Source organism: Sapajus apella, unplaced genomic scaffold, assembly GCF_009761245.1.
Source record: "Sapajus apella isolate SASKATOON/1434 unplaced genomic scaffold, GSC_monkey_1.0 scaffold29, whole genome shotgun sequence".
In the NCBI taxonomy this organism is placed as follows: Eukaryota; Metazoa; Chordata; class Mammalia; order Primates; family Cebidae; genus Sapajus; species Sapajus apella.
Window position 1 is genome coordinate 14,462,073 of NW_022436969.1, and position 18,722 is coordinate 14,480,794.

General features: G+C 42.2%; 1 protein-coding gene across 14 annotated transcripts in view; it reads right to left on the reverse strand.

The window, feature by feature from the left end:
* The window catches only part of DLGAP1 (DLG associated protein 1), a 979,377-nt gene that overhangs the window by 148,215 nt on the left and 812,440 nt on the right, over positions 1 to 18,722 (reverse strand). For 11 of the 14 annotated variants that reach the window (XM_032293472.1, XM_032293470.1, XM_032293471.1 and 8 more), the window contains one exon: positions 15,746 to 15,775. The exons of the other annotated variants lie outside the window; for them this stretch is intronic. In XM_032293472.1, the coding sequence (XP_032149363.1) occupies positions 15,746 to 15,775 (30 nt within the window). The remainder of the gene's footprint in view (positions 1 to 15,745; positions 15,776 to 18,722) is intronic. 14 annotated transcript variants of the gene reach the window in all.

The following is an 18,722-nucleotide window of genomic DNA, read 5'->3' on the forward strand; positions in this document are numbered from 1 at the left end:
AACATGGTGAAACCCGGCTCTACTAAAATATAAAAAACTAGCTAGGCGTGGTGGTGCGTGCCTGTAGTCCCAGCTCCTCAGGAGGCTGAGGCAGGGGAATCGCTTGAACCCGGGAGGCAGAGTTGCAGTGAGCTGAGATCATGCCACTGAACTCCAACCTGGTGACAGAGCAAGAATCCATCTCAAAAAAAAAAAAAATACATATAATCAGTATTACATATTATATCGTAATTATTTATTAATGTATATTACGAAGAATTTTAGGGGTAGTCATTCCATTGAAAATAAGACAATAGGCCAGGCGCACGGTGCCTCACGCCTGTAATCCTAGCACTTTGGGAGGCCATGGTGGGCAGATCACCTGAGGTCAGGAGTTTGAGACCAGCCTGACCAACATGGAGAAACCCTGTCTCTACTAAAAATACAAAATTAGCCAGGTGTTGGTGGCGCATGCCTGTAGTCTCAGCTCCTCTGTAGGCTGAGGCAGGAGAATTGCTTGAACCTGGGACGCAGAGGTTGCTGTGAGCTGAGATTGCACTTCAGCCAGGCAACAAGAGCGAAACTCTGTCAAAAAAAAAAAAAAAAGAAGACAGTGTACACATATATGTATATACAAACACACAGTATATAATACTGTCTTCTGTGGTAACAATAGTAGATTTGTTTTTCTGTAATAAATTCATGATAACAAATAGTTACATTTCACTCTACAGTTGGAAAGTCCTTAGACATCATCTCAGCCACACAGCAGTCCTGTAAGGGCACAGAACAAGTGGTTGTCTCATATGTACTATAGATGCTGGGCCTAGGCTTATGAGCCTTTCAAGAAGATGCAAATATTTGAGTCTTGAAAAAGGAGTTACTGGCTTTAAACCGTGAATAGAAAACTGCAAAATCCAAACTAATAAAAATTTGGTTAAACGCCTTTGGACACTAAATTTCTTACCGGTCTCCCTGGGACAGTGCTGTTTCTGTTCTGTCTTCAGGGTTCTGTCTCCACTAACACCTAGGTCCCCTTCTTAAACAGTGTTACATAGACCAGTGCCCATCACTGTGGACACACGTGCTAAATTATGTTCACTTACCTGAGGTCAATTGTCATTATCTATAAATACTCCCCCACGACTCCCTCACCCCATCGCGTGAGATTGTGCCTGGAAGCATTGGTACTGCAGGTTGACTATCCCTTATCCAAAATGCTTGGGACTAGAACTGTTTTGGATTTCAGATCTCTTTAAATTTTTTGAGTATTTGCATTATTCTTACTGACTGAGCATCCCAAATCTGAGAATCCAAAATCCAAAATGATCCAATGAGTACTTCCTTTGAGCATCATGTCAGTGCTCAAAAAGATTTTGGAGTATTTTGGATTTCAGATGTTTGAAATTGGGATGCTTACCTGGTACAGGTAAACGTGAGATTTCACTATGTGCCATCTCCCTTAGATAGTTTCAACTGCTTTCGCCTTATCTGGAGACATGGATACTGAAAAGGAGGGTACGACTGTGGATGCCTCCAAGGATTCAATTATCACTCAGTCCTGGGTTTGAAATTTTATGACTTTGAGCTAGTACCTTTTCCATGCCTTTTTTCTGGTTTTCTTGTCTATAAATCAAAGGGTAATAAAAGTAGCTACTGAGTTATTGTGAACTATTAATGAGATACAATATGCCTTGCCTTTGCTTGCTATAATTATGAACATATTATAAAGTGCTCAACAAATGTTAGCTCTTTGTGTCATTATAAGCCTTCATATTGTCTTGATAAGACACGTTCTTTGTCCAGGACTTAAAAAAGCACACCCAAGAGCTAAGCATTTTAATATACTGCTGGTGGGAGTACAAAAGACATAGCCCCTAGAGAGGAGGCTACGGCAGTGTCTAGTAAAACTAGATACTCATTGACAGTTTGATCCAGCAATTCAACTTCTATGAGTTTATCTGAAGATAAGCCTTCCCACATATGAAACAACTAGACTCAAGTCATTCATTGTGGCATTATTTGCTACAGCAAAATATTGGAAATAAACTGCTCATCCATAGAAGCTCATGTGAGAGAATTATAGTACAATCACCCAATAGACTACCATGTAACCCTAGCAAGGAAGGAAGAAGATTTTTACAAAATGATTTCAGAATATACTATGGAATTTTGAAAAGCAAAGAGAGTGTATAATATGCCACCTTTTGTATATGCAGAAACAGGAAGATAGATAGAAAGAAAGATATAGTCAAAACCAAAGGGGTCTTCTCCCTAATACATAACTTCAACAAATCAGCAAGAAAAAGACTAACAATCTGCTGGGTGTGGTGGCTCATGCCTGTAATCCCAGTACTTTGAGAAGCCGAGGCGGGCGGATCACCAGGTCAGGAGATTGAGATTATCCTGGCACAAAATATTAGCCGAGTGTGGTGGCACGTGCCTGTAGACCCAGCTACTTGGGAGGCTGAGGCAGGAGAATTGCTTGAACCCAGGAGGTAGAGGTTGCAGTGAGCCAAGATCGTGACACTGCACTCCAGCCTGGCGACAGAGTGCGATTCCATCTCACAAAAAAAAAAAAAAAAGACAAGACATCTACAAAATGCTAAAGGATATGACACAGCAGTTCGTTGAAAAGGAAATAGAAAAGACTCAAATATAGGTCCAACATTGCTCATAATAAGAGTATTACAGATGGAAAACCCAAAAGTTTGATAAAAGAGTATGTAGATCAAACTATGGAGAAAGAGGCACTTTCAACAGTGCTGGTGGCACTTCCAGTGGTGTCCATTGGGAAAACCTGTGGAGGGTAATTTGGCAGAATTTTGCCAGTGAACAAAGCATGCATCCTTTTCTGACAGCTATAATCAGTGCCCACCCGTATTGTACTATCTTCTCCTACCTGACACACAAAAAAACTGTACATCTTGGCCTTCCTGAAGTTTGGCAGGGCCTTGTGACTAGTTCTAGCCAATAAAATATAAGTGGAAATAATGTTTGTCACTTTTGGACCAAGGCTGACTCTCTCCTGCAGCAGTGACTATGAAGGCTGCGGGTTCCAGATGGTGCGGGCACGAGATGGTGGAGCCTCGGGCAGCCTGGGTCTCTGAGAGACTGTGTGGAGCAGGAACCTGCTGAGATACGAATACCATGTGACAGGTAGTAGGGGCTGAAATGTTTTTGCTGAGTTTAGTGACAGATTTGAGAGTTGTTTGTTATTGTAGCAAAACGTGACCTCATTAATACAACTTTTGACCTAGTAACTCTACTTCAGGGATTGACCCTGAAGACTTTATTGGGACAAAATTATATGTTTACAATATTATGTATGTATGTATTTGAGACGGAGTTTTGCTCTTGTAGCCCAGGCTGGAGTGCAATGACGTGATCACGACTTACTGCTACCTACGCCTCCCAGGTTCAAGCGATTCTCCTGCCTCAGCCTCCCGGGTAGCTGGGATTACAGGCATACGCTGTCACCACGCCCAGCTAATTTTTTGTATTTTTTAGTAGAGACAGGGTTTCTCCATATTAGTCAGGCTGGTCTTGAACTCCCAACCTCAGATGATGTGCCTGCCTCGGCCTCCCAAAGTGTTGGGATTATAGGTGTGAGCCACTGCGCCCGACCATATTAGTTATTAAAGCACTATATGAAAAACCAAAATATTGGAACTAATCTAAATGTGTGGCAAAGAAGAAATTGGTTACATAAATTCTAGTATATCCATATAGTAGAATACTATGTAGCTGCAAAAGATAATGAGAAAGTTCGCTATGGAAATATTACCAAGACATATTGTTAAGCAAAAAAAGCAAGTTGTACAATAGTATATTATCCTCTGGGTAAAAAGGGGAAAAAACATAATCATAATGTTTAAATATGCAAAAAGCATATATCTTTATAGAAAAAGGACAATTGCCGGGTGCGGTGGCTCAAGCCTGTAATCCCAGCACTCTGGGAGGCCGAGGCAGGTGGATCACGAGGTCAAGAGATCAAGACCATCCTGGTCAACATGGTGAAACCCCGTCTCTACTAAAAATACAAAACATTAGCTGGGCATGGTGGCGCGTGCCTGTAATCCCAGCTACTCAGGAGGCTGAGGCAGGAGAATTGCCTGAACCCAGGAGGCGGAGGTTGCGGTGGGCCGAGATCGCACCATTGCACTCCAGCCTGGGTAACAAGAGTGAAACTCCATCTCAAAAAAGAAAAAGGAAAATTGATCATGGTAGGTTACCTGTTAAGGAGAATGGGAACTGGGTATAGCGTCAATGCATTTTTCCCTTGTATTTTAATTTTTTTTGGTTTTTGTGTTTTGAGACAGGGTCTCACTCTGTAGCCCAGGCTGAAGTGCAGTGGAGCAGTCACAGCTCACTGCAGCCTGGACTTCCCAGGTGGGAGAATCACCTGAGCCTCCCGAGTAGCTGGGACTGCAGGTGCATGCCACCACACCTGGATAATTTTTGTGTTTTTTGTAGAGACAAGCTTTCACAATGTGGCCCAGGCTGTCATATTTCAATTGTTGAGCCATTTTCTGTAATTTTTTTTAATCCAGAAAATGAAAAAAAAAAAAAAACCTAAAAATAAATAACCTCCTTTTCTGGCTACGTATTGCCTATAAGAACTTTGAAAATGTATTTCCAACCGGCATTTCCAACTTCATGCCTGGCTGTTTTCCCTAGTGGGCATGGAGCTGCAGTCATATCTGACTCCTGGAGGGCTGGGTGTTTCCATCCTTCTGTCTGTGTGCAGGCTTAGGTCTCCCTCAGTGAGCTCTCCCCTTCCTGTTTGCTCTGCATAACTTGCAAGACGTGGACGTCTGCACCGGGGCATCCTTCTGATCCACCTGGGCAGAGTTCCTAGGCTGCCTTTTTTTTTTCCCTTTCTTGAGACGAAGTCTTGCTGTATCACCAGGCTGGAGTGCCGTGGTGAAATCTCGGCTCACTGCAACCTCCACCTCCCAGGTTCAAGTGATTCCCCTGCCTCAGCCTCCTGAGTAGCTGAGTCTATAGGTGCGCACCAGCAGGCCTGGCTATTTTTTTTTTTTTTGTATTTTAGTAGAAACGGGGTTTCAACATGTTGGCCAGGATGGCCTCGATCTCTTGACCTCATGATTCTCCCACCTTAGCCTCCCAAAGTGATGGGATTACAGGCATGAGCCACCGTGCCCGGCCTCCTAGGCTGACTTCTATGTTCACATAATTCCTTTTATGTATTTCTGCCATTGCATGCATTATATTAAGTTATAATGGTCTGTCCATAAATATGCTATCTTCCCTAGGGAGAAGAACCATGTCTGGTTCATCTTTCCATCTTTCTGTCCCCACGGCCTGGGATAGAGCTTGAGATAGTATAAGCATTTAATAACTTTATCCACGAATCTTGTCATAGATTAGTAAGCATGAACCAATAAAGTATAACATGTCATGTTTGGAAACGGTCTTTCTGTGCCTCCTGCCACAGACCTCAGCAGCCAGAATCCTTTACCACATTGTGTGTTACAATTGCTCTGCATGGGCTGTGATACTGAAAAGCACTGGTATGACCTAAATCATTTGGCGGTGGTATTTTTCAAACGTCCTATTTTTAATTTGACGAGTATTCGCTCGACTAATGCTACTTCAAAAGTATATGTGTGTATATATATATATATATATATATATAAAGTGGGCCAGGTGTGGTGGCTCATGCCTGTAATCCCAGCACTTTAGGAGGCTAAGGCTGGAAGATAGTTTGAGCCCAGGAGTTTGAGACCAGCCTAGGCAATATAATGAGAACTTATCTCTACAAAAATAAAAAGTTAGCTGAATGCGATGGTGCACACCTGTGATCCCAGCTACTCGGGAGGCTGATGTAGAGGAGGATCACTTAAGCCCAGGAGGTCAAGGCTGAGCTGGCATTGCACCACTATGCTCCAGCCTGGGTGAGATCCTGTCTCCAAAGAAAGAAAAAGATAAGAAAACCAAACCAATAAAACCCTCCATACTTAAACCAAAACCATAACCAGATAAAGAAAAGGAAACAGTTGGGAAGATAATTCTAATCATTTTTCTTAAGCGATTTTGATTGTATCAACTTCATTAGTTAGATTTCTACTTGATTACATGTAATAAAATAATACTCAATTTAGTAAAAAACAAATTCATGTTATTTAGACACATGATCACTGCTCTTTAAAAAATATTACAGGCCGGGGAGGGTGACTCATGCCTGTAATCCTAGCACTTTGGGAGGCTGTGGAGGGCGGATCATGAGGTCAGGAGTTCCAGACCAGCCTGACCAACATGGCGAAACCCCCTCTCCACTAAAAATACAAAAATTAGCCTGGTGTTATGTCATGTGCCTGTAATTCCAGCTACTCAGGAGGCTGAGGCAGGAGAATCACTTGAACCCCGGAGGTGGAGGTTGCAGTTAGCTGAGATCACACCATTGCACTCCAGCCTGGGTGACAGAGTGAGACTCTGTCTCAAAAAAAAAAAAAAAAAAAAAATTATAACATTAAGCAAAAATAGCAGCATATGAATTTTTTATAATGTAATTTTTGAGCTGAAGTCATAAAAACAAAAACAATAACAAAACAATATAAATAAATACCGAAAATATATTGAATGCCTACATGCTAAACAGTTTACTAGGTACTTCAACATTATCTGATTTTATTTAAGGTTCTTAATCATCTGAAGTGCTAAGTAGCTTTACCCCATTTTACAGATGAGGAAAGTGTGGTACAGAGAGAGTAGCTTGCTCTAGATTACAGCACGCCAGGAAGTTATGGCTATGAAGTTTGAACCTAGGACTGTCCTTTATACTGTTCTATACTTTCTCCCAATATGTGTTCCAAACACAATTTTAGGACTTCATATCTGAGGAGGGCATATATATAATCAACAATAGGATATAGAAGGCTAAAAAGGAAATTAAACTTCTATATCTCTTAACAAGCGCATGTTTAAGAAACACTGTACTCAGCAGAGATGTACCAGGTTGCCTTCTGCCTTCACTTAAACACACGTGTTGGTTAAAGCTAGGAAACAACTGAAAATCTGTAATTTCTTTTCTTCTTTTTTGAGACAAAGTCTCACTCTGTTGCCCAGGCTTGGAATGCAGTGGCGCGATCTCGGCTCACTGTAACTTCCACCTCCCGGGTTCAAGCGATTCTCCTGCCTCAGCCTCCTGATTAGCTGGGACTACAGGTGCATGCCACCACACCCGGCTAGTGTTTGTATTTTTAGTAGAGATGGGGTTTCATCATGTTGATCAGGCTGGCCTTGAACTCCTGACCTCAGGTGATCCACCCACTTCGGTCTCTCAGTAAGTGCTGGGATTACAGGCATGATCCACCGCACTCGGCCAAAAATCTGTATTTTCAAAACATTTCACATCCATGAAACTTTTGGACTGGCATCTAATTTTGCATTTCGTTGAAACATTGCTAGAAAAATCCTTTGGCCTTCTTCTCAGTGAAACCAAAGAAAACTTATAATGTATGCTCTTTCAACTTAAAGTATCAATGGATTCAACAAAACTGTTGTACCTACAGCTGTGGCAATATTTATGGATGTAAGCATCTTAGTTAAATACCAGTTCAAACAAAATCAATACGAAATGGATTTTACAGTTAATTTTAATGGGTGTGATGTATAATTTAAGGGGGTGTGATTTCCAGGCTCATAACATAAGTGATTTCAGCAGTTGTCTAAATTATGGTGTGTTTCAAAATTAATAGTAAGGTCACACTATAATTTTAGATTGAAACTATCAAGGCCATTTTCTAAATTTGGGCTTGAAATATTAGAAGTGGCTTTGATATTACTATTGAATTGGCTTCAAAGACTGCTAATTAGACCATTGTCTTTAAGAACTGCCTTCTTATGCAAGTTAATAGAGTTGGTTGTTCTTTAAGAGTAAGAGTTTTTTTTACATTAAAAACTTTCAGTAGCCTGCCAAAATAATAAAATCAAATACACAGACCTTGAAACTTATACTCTTGAAAGACAAAAAGAGGGAAAATAAATCAGTGATAGGTGGCAGATTATCCTTTGCAGCTTGCCTTTGATTTATAAATGCCTGTTTCCTGCCCCAGGGAGGAGGGTGAAGGGCAGGTTACGGTGCTTGGGAGGCACACTGTCTTCTGGGTTGTGCTAATTTGTTGTTAAGCGCTCAAGGCTGCTTATTCAGCACAGATTTGATTAGTTTTTGGCTCTAAAGTTCAAAGATTTATGAAAGGTTTCTCTCTGGATAGCTGTGGCTGTATTCACTTTAGTTCTCCTTATTCAAAACCTTCCATATTCTTGATAAGTGGTGACAAATGGCTTGCTCAGGAACACTGTGCAAGTATAAACTCCTTTGTAATAAAACATGATTAATATTGATGAAATCGGTCTTCAATTAGCACTTGTTTGTTTTATTAGCCTGTAAACCTTTCCTCTCCTCCCCACCTTCTGGGACTGAAAGAACAGGCTGGGGGACAATCTCATAGAATTGAATACTCCATCTTTTTTTTTTTTTTTTTTTTTTTTTTGAGACAGAGTTTCGCTCTTGTTACCCAGGCTGGAGTGCAATGGCGCGATCTCGGCTCACTGCAACCTCCGCCTCCTGGGTTCAGGCAATTCTCCTGCCTCAGCCTCCTGAGTAGCTGGGATTACAGGCACGCACCACCATGCTCAGCTCATTTTTTGTAGTTTTAGTAGAGACGGGGTTTCACCGTGTTGACCAGGATGGTCTCGATCTCTTGACCTCGTGATCCACCCGCCTCGGCCTCCCAAAGTGCTGGGATTACAGGCGTGAGCCACCACGCCCGGCCTTGAATACTCCAAACTGGGGCTGTGACTGGCCCCTGGCAATGTCTTCATTTGGGCAGCTGCTCCCTTCTGCACAGCGATGCCACAGCTCCCAGAAAGGTGATCAGGGAGCTCTATCCAACACGAGGAGTCACTTCCTTCTAAGTACTCTCAAAGGGGAGAATCAAGGATTTAGGCTGGTTCTTTTTGTGGCTTTGCCCAAAATGAAACTCTCGGTGGTGAGTCACACTATGATTCTAGCGGAAGTGATCATTAGACAACGGAAGGAGAGAGGGCAGGAGATCACCTACTGCCTTCCGTACACTGTGTTAAAGCTTTCCTTCTATCATCTAGTTTAGTCTCTGTAACTGCCCCAATAGAAGTCTTTATTTTATTGGCGAGGACACTGAAGCAAATGGCAGTTCCTTGCCAGACCCTTCCAGCCACTGGTTGGCTTTCTATTGCCTGAGGTCCCCCTTAAACTTTTTTCTACACTGCGCAAAAATAGAGAAGGGCGGTTGGAATTGAGGAGGAAGGACACGGAAATAAAGAGGAGAAAAGAGAAACTTAAAAAAAAGTAAAAAGATGAATGTGAGAGAGCTCTGAAATGAGGCCAGTGGTTCGTCATTTGAGGTCAACTTTATCTGAGGTGAGGGCAATCCCAAGACTACAAATGGCTGACTCTTGAAATAGTTCTTTCCACCCATCTTCTTCCAGTTTCTGGGTCACGTGGTTCCAACTTTGCCATTTCAGAAGGGTCCTAGTCTTAGGAAGCTGTTTGGGAAACTCTCAATGCTCCCAGAGACATTACTATGTTTTTTGGAAACAAGATCTCGTTCTGTCACCCAGGCTGGAGCGTATTGGCACACTCTCGGCTCACCACAACCTCTGCCTCTGGGGTTCAAGTGATTCTCCTGCCTCAGCCCCTCGAGTAGCTGGGACTATAGGCACCTGCCACCATGCCTGGCTAATTTTTTATATTTTTAGTAGAGATGGGGTTTCAGCATGTTGGCCATGCTGGTCTTGAACTCCTGACCTCAAGCGATCCTCCTGCCTCAGCCTCCCAAAGTGCTGGGATTAGTCACCATGCCTGGATGAGACATTACTATTTCACAGGAATATTTTGGCTGGATGCAGACGCTAAGGCAGGAGGATCGCTTGAGGCCAGGAGTTCGACACCACCCTGGGCAACATAGTGAGACCCTGTCTCTACAAAAAAAAAAAAAAAAAAAAAAAAATTGGAAAAGAAAAAAAATAGAAACTTTTAGCCAAAAGTATAATGACAAGTGTCTGTAAGATACATCTGAGGAGAGAGCATTCATTTGTTCAGTGTGGCTCTCCAGCCTCCATGTTACTCTTATAAACAGGATGTCTGGGTTTCTTTGCGGAAACAAGTTTATCGAGTTTTGTTCTCAGTTTCTATAATATTCCATTTAGTATTCCTGACACACTGCCACCTTCCACGCTGGTAGAAGGGATGGACCTCCTTCTGGGAGACAGCCCTACCGTATTTCTGTCAGTCATGTGATTGATTTTGATTTCCAGTAGTAAAAATGTTGAAATTGGCCAGGCGCGGTGGCTCACACCTGTAATCCCAGCACTTTGGGAGGCTGAGGTGGGCGGGTGATGAGGTCAGGAGATGGAGACCATTCTGACCAACATGGTGAAAAATACAAAAATTAGCCGGGTGTTGTGGTGTGTGCCTATAGTCCCAGCTACTCAGGAGGCTGAGGCAGGAGAATCACTTGAACCCTGGAGGTGGAGGTTGCAGTGAGCCGAGATCGTGCCACTTCATCTCCAGAAAAAATGTTGAAACTTCATTCTTAATTTACTTCTTGATGTAAGTCCATCAGCTATGAGTTTATTAAAGTATTTACCACAATCTACCCTGACACATTGAGCACATGGCTTTGCTCAAAATAAATAGAAAGACTTAGCTGGGCAAGGTGGCTCATGCCTGTAATCCCAGCACTTTGGGAGGCTGAGACGGGCAGATCGCTCGAGGCCAAGAGTTCAAGACCAGCCTGGCCAAAAAGGTGAACCATTGTCTCCACTAAAAATACAAAAATTAGCCGGGTGCGGTAGACCGTGTCTGTAGTTCCAGCTACTCAGGAGGTTGAGGGAGGAGAATCGGTTGAACTTGGGAGGCAGAGGTTGCAGCGAGCAGAGATTGAACTCCTGATCTCAGGTGATCCACCTGCCTTGGCCTCCCAAAGTGCTGGGATTGCAGGCATGAGCCACCGCACCCAGCAGGAATACTTTTAAAACATTAAATCCATTTGGGGTGTTTTTGGACATATTGCTTGTCGTACTATGAACAACAGAATTTCTTTAAAGGTTTTTTATTTTAGAGACAGGGTCTCGCTCTGTTGACCAGGCTGGAGTGCAGTGGTGTACTCATAGCTCACTTCAGCCTCAAACTCCTGAGCTCAACTGATCTGCCACCTCAGATTCCCGAATAGCTAGGACTATAGGTGTATGCCACCACAGCCGGCTAACTTTTCAAAACTATTTTTTGTAGAGAGGGGGGAGCTCGCTGTTATTGCCCAGGCCCATCTCAAACTTTTTAATACCTGGCCTCAAGCTATTTTCCTGCCTCGACCTCCCAAAGTGCTGGGATTACAGCTGTGAACCACTGCACCCAGCCCTCATTTATTTGATTTCTTCAGAGAGGCTCATCTGTTCCTATATTTACAGACATGGAACTTTTCCAAAGAAGACAACTTTCACTTTTTTTCATATGGGCTTTCAAAAGAATGTGATGTCCTTTTGGCGTTTTGGAGTCTCACCTACAAGGTATAAACAAATCACCTTGGGCCGGGCGCGGTGGCTCACGCCTGTAATCCCAGCACTTTGGGAGGCCGAGGCGGGTGGATCACGAGGTCAAGAGATCGAGACCATCCTGGTGAAACCCCATCTCTACTAAAAAATACAAAAAATTAGCTGGGCATGGTGGCGCGTGCTTGTAATCCCAGCTACTCAGGAGGCTGAGGCAGGAGAATTGCCTGAACCCAGGAGGCGGAGGTTGCGGTGAGCCGAGATCGCGCCATTGCACTCCAGCCTGGGTAACAAGAAAGAAACTCCGTCTCAAAAAAAAAAAAAAATCACCTTAGAGACAAGTCTCAACGCAGAACACATGCTGGTTATCAGTGGCAAAGACTCATCAGCCTACCATCGCGGCTGCCTCATCTTGTCCCTCCAGGCCTGTGCCTGCTAGGACACTCCCACTCACCATGTCTGAATGCACCGCTTTGGCTGGAACAAGAGTTTCCGGCTGCGGTGGCCCCTCCTTCCCTGGAAAGAAATAGCTGCCTATAGAGTATCAGAGGCATTCTGACTCAGGGGTGACTCAGCTCTTCCATGACCTGTGTTCCCATTTCTTCTTGATAAGGCCAATGTTTTGGCCCTACTTGTGAAAATATGTACCCCTACATCTATCTCCCTGCTCCAGTGGCACGAGTGTAAGCTAAGTATTTAGAAGAAGTATTCAGAGAAGTATTTAGAAGACTCTTGTGGAATTCTTGGTGTGAGTTGTTTTTCCTTCTTACTAGTACCCCATTCTGCTACTATCCTTGGATCCTAAAATCATTATGGGTTTCACACTCTGTAGTTACAGTTTAATCAAAACATTAGACTGTGAATCTAATAATAGAAGCTACAACTTCTTACCTACAGAGAAAGTATGCAAGAACTGCTAACTCATGCCTCCATGTCCAACGACGTGGCTTTCTCAACTTTTAAAGGATAAAAGTCATCCACTGGTTTTAGGAAGCAAAAATATGGGTGCAATTCCAAATAAAATCAAAATATGTATTCTTCCATCATATTAATAACCCTAATTCCCCTGTTTATACTTATTACTATTACTCTAATCGATCCTTACCAAAAAAATGCATACCCACACTATGTGAAAACAGCCATTGCATGCATCTTCGCCATTAGCCTCACCTTACAACAATATTGATGTTTACAGACCAAGAAAGAATAATCTCAAACTGACGTTGAATGACAAATCAAACTCTTAAATTGTCGCTAAGCTTCAAACTAGACTTCTTCTCCACAATATTTATCCTGGTAGCATTATTTGTTACCTGATCTATTGTAGAATTCTCAATATGATACAGAAACTCAGACCCTAACATTAGTACCCGCCATTGGTGCAACTGTCTCCCCCCTTCCCCCAAACTGCTGTCAGGATGTTTCTCTTTTACCCCAATTTTCTCAGAGTTTGGGATTATCAATCTAACATCAGAGGTGAGAATTCATCAGTGTTATTGATAAAACTTGGCAATTGTTTCTTTCAAACTGAACTTTTTTCCTATTCACATATTTTTCCTCATTGCAACATAATCAAAGCATTGATGAGTGTTTCTGTTTAAATATCATTTTAAGTCTTTCAAAGGACATTTCACCATTAACCTTAGCATTCATGAGCTATAAAATGGGTTTTTCTTTCTGCTGATTTAAAAAGCTGACATGAAGCTGTGCAGTGTGAAAGGAATGAAGAAACAAAACTGCCTGCCATAGACACTTGGTGGGGAGTGGCAAACAGAATCTTGGTTTGCTTTTCTCTTAGGACTTTGACAATTATTTTTCCTTGAAAAGCATAAGAGAATCTGCCTAAAATATTAATACTACTTTCAGAGTTCTAGGATAATCTAGAGCAGAGTTTTTTTTTTTTTTAAAGGAAAGAGCTTTCATTTCTGACAGTGGATTTCTTCCAGTGATGTACGTATTCTTTGATATGAAAAGCTGTACGAAGCTGCCTTGAATTCATTCCGCAGATGGAAAGTAGCAAGTACGGTCATTAGCTAAGCAGTCGCAAGGCTGACCATCTGAGGTTTGATTTCTCATCGAGAGATAGTATCTTACACACGTGCCACTGAGCATGCTTGTAAGAGTTCCAGGTATCAGATGCACGGAGAATGCATGCATGGAACACACGCCCCCTACCCCAACAACCGCACTCCCAATTCTGCACACATATATTCTAACACCGTTACCACACAGCATGCTCCCAAGCCTCAGACAATAAGCCACCCAAAAGATGCTCAAGCAACAGTCGCAGTGGGCCTGACCTCTGGTACTGCAGCTAGTCCAGAGAACTTCCTGTGAGCCCCAGGGACTCAGAGGAGGCCAAGTGATGGGGAAGGTGGCCAGAGGCTGCCAGACAAGCCCCAAGCAGGCATTCCGCTTCCTGCCTTCATTTTCCCTCAAAATCTCATCTTTTTTGAGAAAACAGAACCCTGTTCTGGGGGTGCAGACAAGCCATGCCACCCACTAGTAACTTCTAGCGAAACAACAGTTTTCAAATTACGTAATGCTCCCTTGACTTTCTGACTTTTAAAATGAGAACTGTATTTTGTCGCTCTATCCTTTTGTTGCAAGTGGAATACTGCGCTCAAGCCAAGCAGGCGATGTAAAACTATGACTTCAAAGCCATTCCATGATAAAATGTCAAAACGACCCAGAGTGAACCAACTGTTATCTGTAATTCAACAGATAATTAACTGAAACTCAGTGCTCAAATTGCTACTGGGAGTTTTCTGCAGCCAAGGTCATTCTCATGGTGCTGCTTGATTCTGCTTCTGTGTCTCTTACATCTTGTTAGGCAGGGAGGAGATTGGATTGTCCTTCAATAAAATTCCATGTTGATGTGCAAAGGGAACTTGAATTTCTGCTTGGCCTGTCCGAGGCCTGCAATGTGCACTTTCTCCTCGAGGTGAGAAGGTCTTTTTGCCTCCACCCTGAAACACCGCTGCCTGCACCTTTTCCTTGGTTTCCAGTAGCAACATACTTTCTGCCAGAAATGCCAGAAATACTGCCTTTTCAACTTGGTTTTGTAAAATGTGATGGTACTAAATCCACCAAAGGGATAGTGCACCCTCGCTTTGGATTTGCCAGTCCCATGGGTCCATAATTGACCTACTCTTCCACCTCCCAACCTTGAAACTCCAACCCACGAATGGCCTCAGCACTCCAACCCCCCGTGCGATTTTCCCACTCCCCACCTCCATGCATTGCCCATTCACCAAGCCAGCCACATCTCCCTTTAAATTGAAAACTCACCTGAATGCCCACCACCTCTTCCATGCAGCCTCCCCTGATTAAGTGAGGAGGAGGAAGCCTCCAAAGCATGACCGACAAACTCCCAATAAACGAGAACACACATACCCCCCCAAACAAACACAGAAACTCACAAAAGGAGAAAATGACACATTCTCGCCTTTTGAATTGTGAAACTCCGATGGGGCTAAGGAGATCAATTTTATACCAATAACCAACTAATCATTTCAGAAAATGAGGTCGTTTTAATATTCTTGGGATTACTCAGCAAAACACTTTGCTTTAATGTCTCTTTTGTACTTTCCTTAAATCCTTCTTCCTTCTTGGCGTTTTGAATGCATGACTGAAGGGAACTGCTCTTCTCGTCAACAGGGACAACAGTAAAGGAACCTGATCTTCACCATGCCTCATGGTGGTGGGTCACACTGCCCAGGAGGAACCCGCAAGGAGACTGGCAGGTGCCTTAACCATCTCATTTTCTCATCAGGAAGCCTGAACGACTCTTCATGGCTACATACTTCCTGGGCAAACATGTCTGCTTTGTTGAGATAAAGGACACTCTAGACCAGGCTCTGCTGAAGGACCCAGGGCAAAGGTTCCTGACAAGACTGTGTCCAGCCTCACATCAGGCCACAGAAGAGCCCAGGCACTCTGAGGAGCACCAGTTCGGGGCAGTCACAGCAGGAGACAGAAACAGACATGTTGGGGCCGACCTCTCAGGTCAGGGCGAATGCCATTTGACGAGGGCCGAGAGCTTTGCAGCATAAAATGACCAGAACAAGGGGAAACACAGATGCAATGGCAATAGCTGGCAATTTGCACATGGCGTCAAACACCACTGCCACAGAAGCTTTTTAGCTACAAGCCACGCTATGCAACCTTCAAGCAAAACATTATTGATTTCGTGGTTGTAAAAACATACCTTCCACTGCAGAACTCAGTTTTATGACACCTTGAATAAAAACAAAAAGTGGCAGTTATATAATGGACCCAAATCGCCTTTTCCAGGCTCCTCATAACACACCCATGCTTCAGATCTGGATTTTTCTTTTTCTTTTTTTTTGCTGGCATTGCAAGAACGTAACGAAACAAACATCAACTTCAAAAATAAAATAATGTTTAGTCTTAACTAGGTCTCATGGATGACTTCATTTCCTCCACTAAAACCAGTTGGGAAAATTTTTCACTAAAAATGGGATCAAATATGTTTTTGGATGGGACAGGCCCAGTCTGTCTGAGTGACTATTTCTGTGTATAAATTATACTAGATTATAGATCAATAAAAGTTCACACAATAGGATGCCAGGGACCAGCACTGCCTCTTTGGTGCTGTGTATAGAGATCATGTGATGAGTGTTGAAATATGTAACAGGTGGTTAAAACCATGGTGTGATCTGGCAACTTTCTTCTCTCTGGTGGTTGGGCCAGCGCCTTTTCTTGGTTTGATGGGTTTAGCTTTCAGCTCCCTGCAAGTCAGAGAGTGAATGGGTTATCTGAGTAAGTCAAGTTGTTCATAAAGCAAGTTAATACCCTTGACTGATATTTATGCACCTTTTTGGTGAATTTAAAGGTGAAAATACTAAACTAGGCTAAATTAGACCTGGTAACAATCATTTGATTTAAAGAGCATTTTTTATAAATAAATAATATAATCTTATGCAATAGTCATGCTCTTTTAGGCTGAACAAAAACGTCTGCAGTTTCATTTGATGGAAGTCCTGGTTCTCTTTCAAACTGGAGAATTTTGCACACAAAATCCTTTTCACTACTGATAAATCAAATTGGTATCGGCATGAACACACACTGACTTTAACAGACTATGTTCACATTGCTCTTCCTTATGACTTTCTGGAAAAGCTGCTTTAAGTTTGTTTCCTATTGAATTTCATCTTTCTTCTATAACCAGTGGTGTCTGGTCCAACATTGAGTAAGAAACCCTCTAGGGAGGAAGTAAGCATATATATGTCCATATGTTTATTATAAATTTTGCTGATACGAAGGATATGTAGCACACAGTCTATAAGTAACAATGAAATATACAGTATTCTTTTTTTTTTGAGACGGAGTTTCACTCTTGTTGCCCAAGATGGAGTGCAATGGCCCGATCTCGGCTCACTGCAACCTCTGCCTCCCAGGTTCAAGGTGATTCTCCTGCCTCAGCCTCCTGAGTAGCTGGGATTACAGGTGCACGCCACCACGCCAGGCTAATTGTTGGTATTTTTAGTAGAAACAGGTTTCACCATGTTAGCGAGTCTGGTGTCGAACTCCTGACCTCATGTGATCCACCCACCTCGGCCTCCCAAAGTGCTGGGATTACAGGCGTAAGCCACCTTGGCTGGCCTATACAGTATTCTTGATGGCAAATTCTATATAGTGAATTGGTTCCCATGGAATGCTTTTGTTCATCTTGGCCAAACTCTTGTGTCTGTAGCCAGCAGTTCAACTATGACTGGACAATCACTCGTTCGGTTGCATCCCAGTCTGCCCTTGTCCCAACAAATTTACTGTCTACTGTCATGATATCTTTTATGTGATACAAATTATTTTTATTAAAGCCTCTTTTAGCTTCAATACTATGTCAGTACCCACACCATGGCATAGTTGCCACTGCACACAGAGCTGGGCAGAGATGTGCAGTAGCCACACCAGCATGTAGCATTTGCACCGTACAGCTATGGTAGAACGAAACCTCAAGAGCACGAATAGCAACGTGACTAGGAACTGAAGAGTTCTAAGTATTTATTACTTTTGTTTTTGATATAATTTATCTAACTGTAAGTTACACAATTTAATTTGGGCTTCCAAAATTCCTGAAACTGTAACATCTGACTCTTGCAAACTGGTATGAACCAGCTTTAGGGCACTACTGCCATAACTGATGCTTCTTTCTGCTCAGGCCCAGGGAAGACCTTGAAGATCTTCATAAAGGGGGTTATAATTTAATTGAACAAGACAAATGGAAGTAAACTTAGGATTTACTATTATTTTGCCAGTTATTTGAAAACCTCTAAAGCCTTTCATTGCAAAAATATGCTATACATACACCACTTTAGAAATAACAGTCATTGACAATCAACTAAGAACACAACGTAAATGGATCTGACATTCTTTTGGTCAGGCAGCTAAACCAAGACGCAAAGTCAGGCACAGGTAATTGGCGTATTAAGCAATGATCTCATCTTTTCAGAGTAGAATTCTTATATATATCAGAATATTAAAATTTTCAACCATATTCATTTTTGAGTATAATCATGGTGTCAGCAAATGTCATTCAACTGAAAAGACAACAACATGCTCTGATCAGTATGTAGAAACAGACTTGGTGCAAGAAAACAAGAAAACTTAAATTCTCAGGGAAGACAGGGGTGGCTGTGAAGGAAAGCCCAATAACCGTTTATTGAATTGGGAAAAAAGGTGAGCTCAAATATAAACAAAAATCAGATCTCTAATTATAAACCTTATTTTAAGAAAAACATGTGATTCATTAGCTCCATATAGATTTTTCTTATATTTTCAAACCCCAAGTCAATTTATTCTCTATAGTAAGGTAGGCCTTTACATTGGGAAGTAACTATGTTATAGTGAAAATTTAGAATTAGCTATATCTAGTTATATATTTTATGTTAACATGTTACACAAAATTGTACAACGAGCGGGAAAGATCATTTATCTTAAAATGTAAACGGTTTTTAAAAATTTGAATATTTAAGAAGGGATTGATGTTGATGTTAAAAAGCTACACATAGCACTGCTGACTTCCAGGACACACAATAGACATTATCTGGTAAGTGGCTGACATTGACATTGCCTGGAATTCAGGGTAAGTCATAGCACACACAGTTACACATACATATACACACACACACAGATGCTACCACACCCCTTGGTTTCTTTTTTAT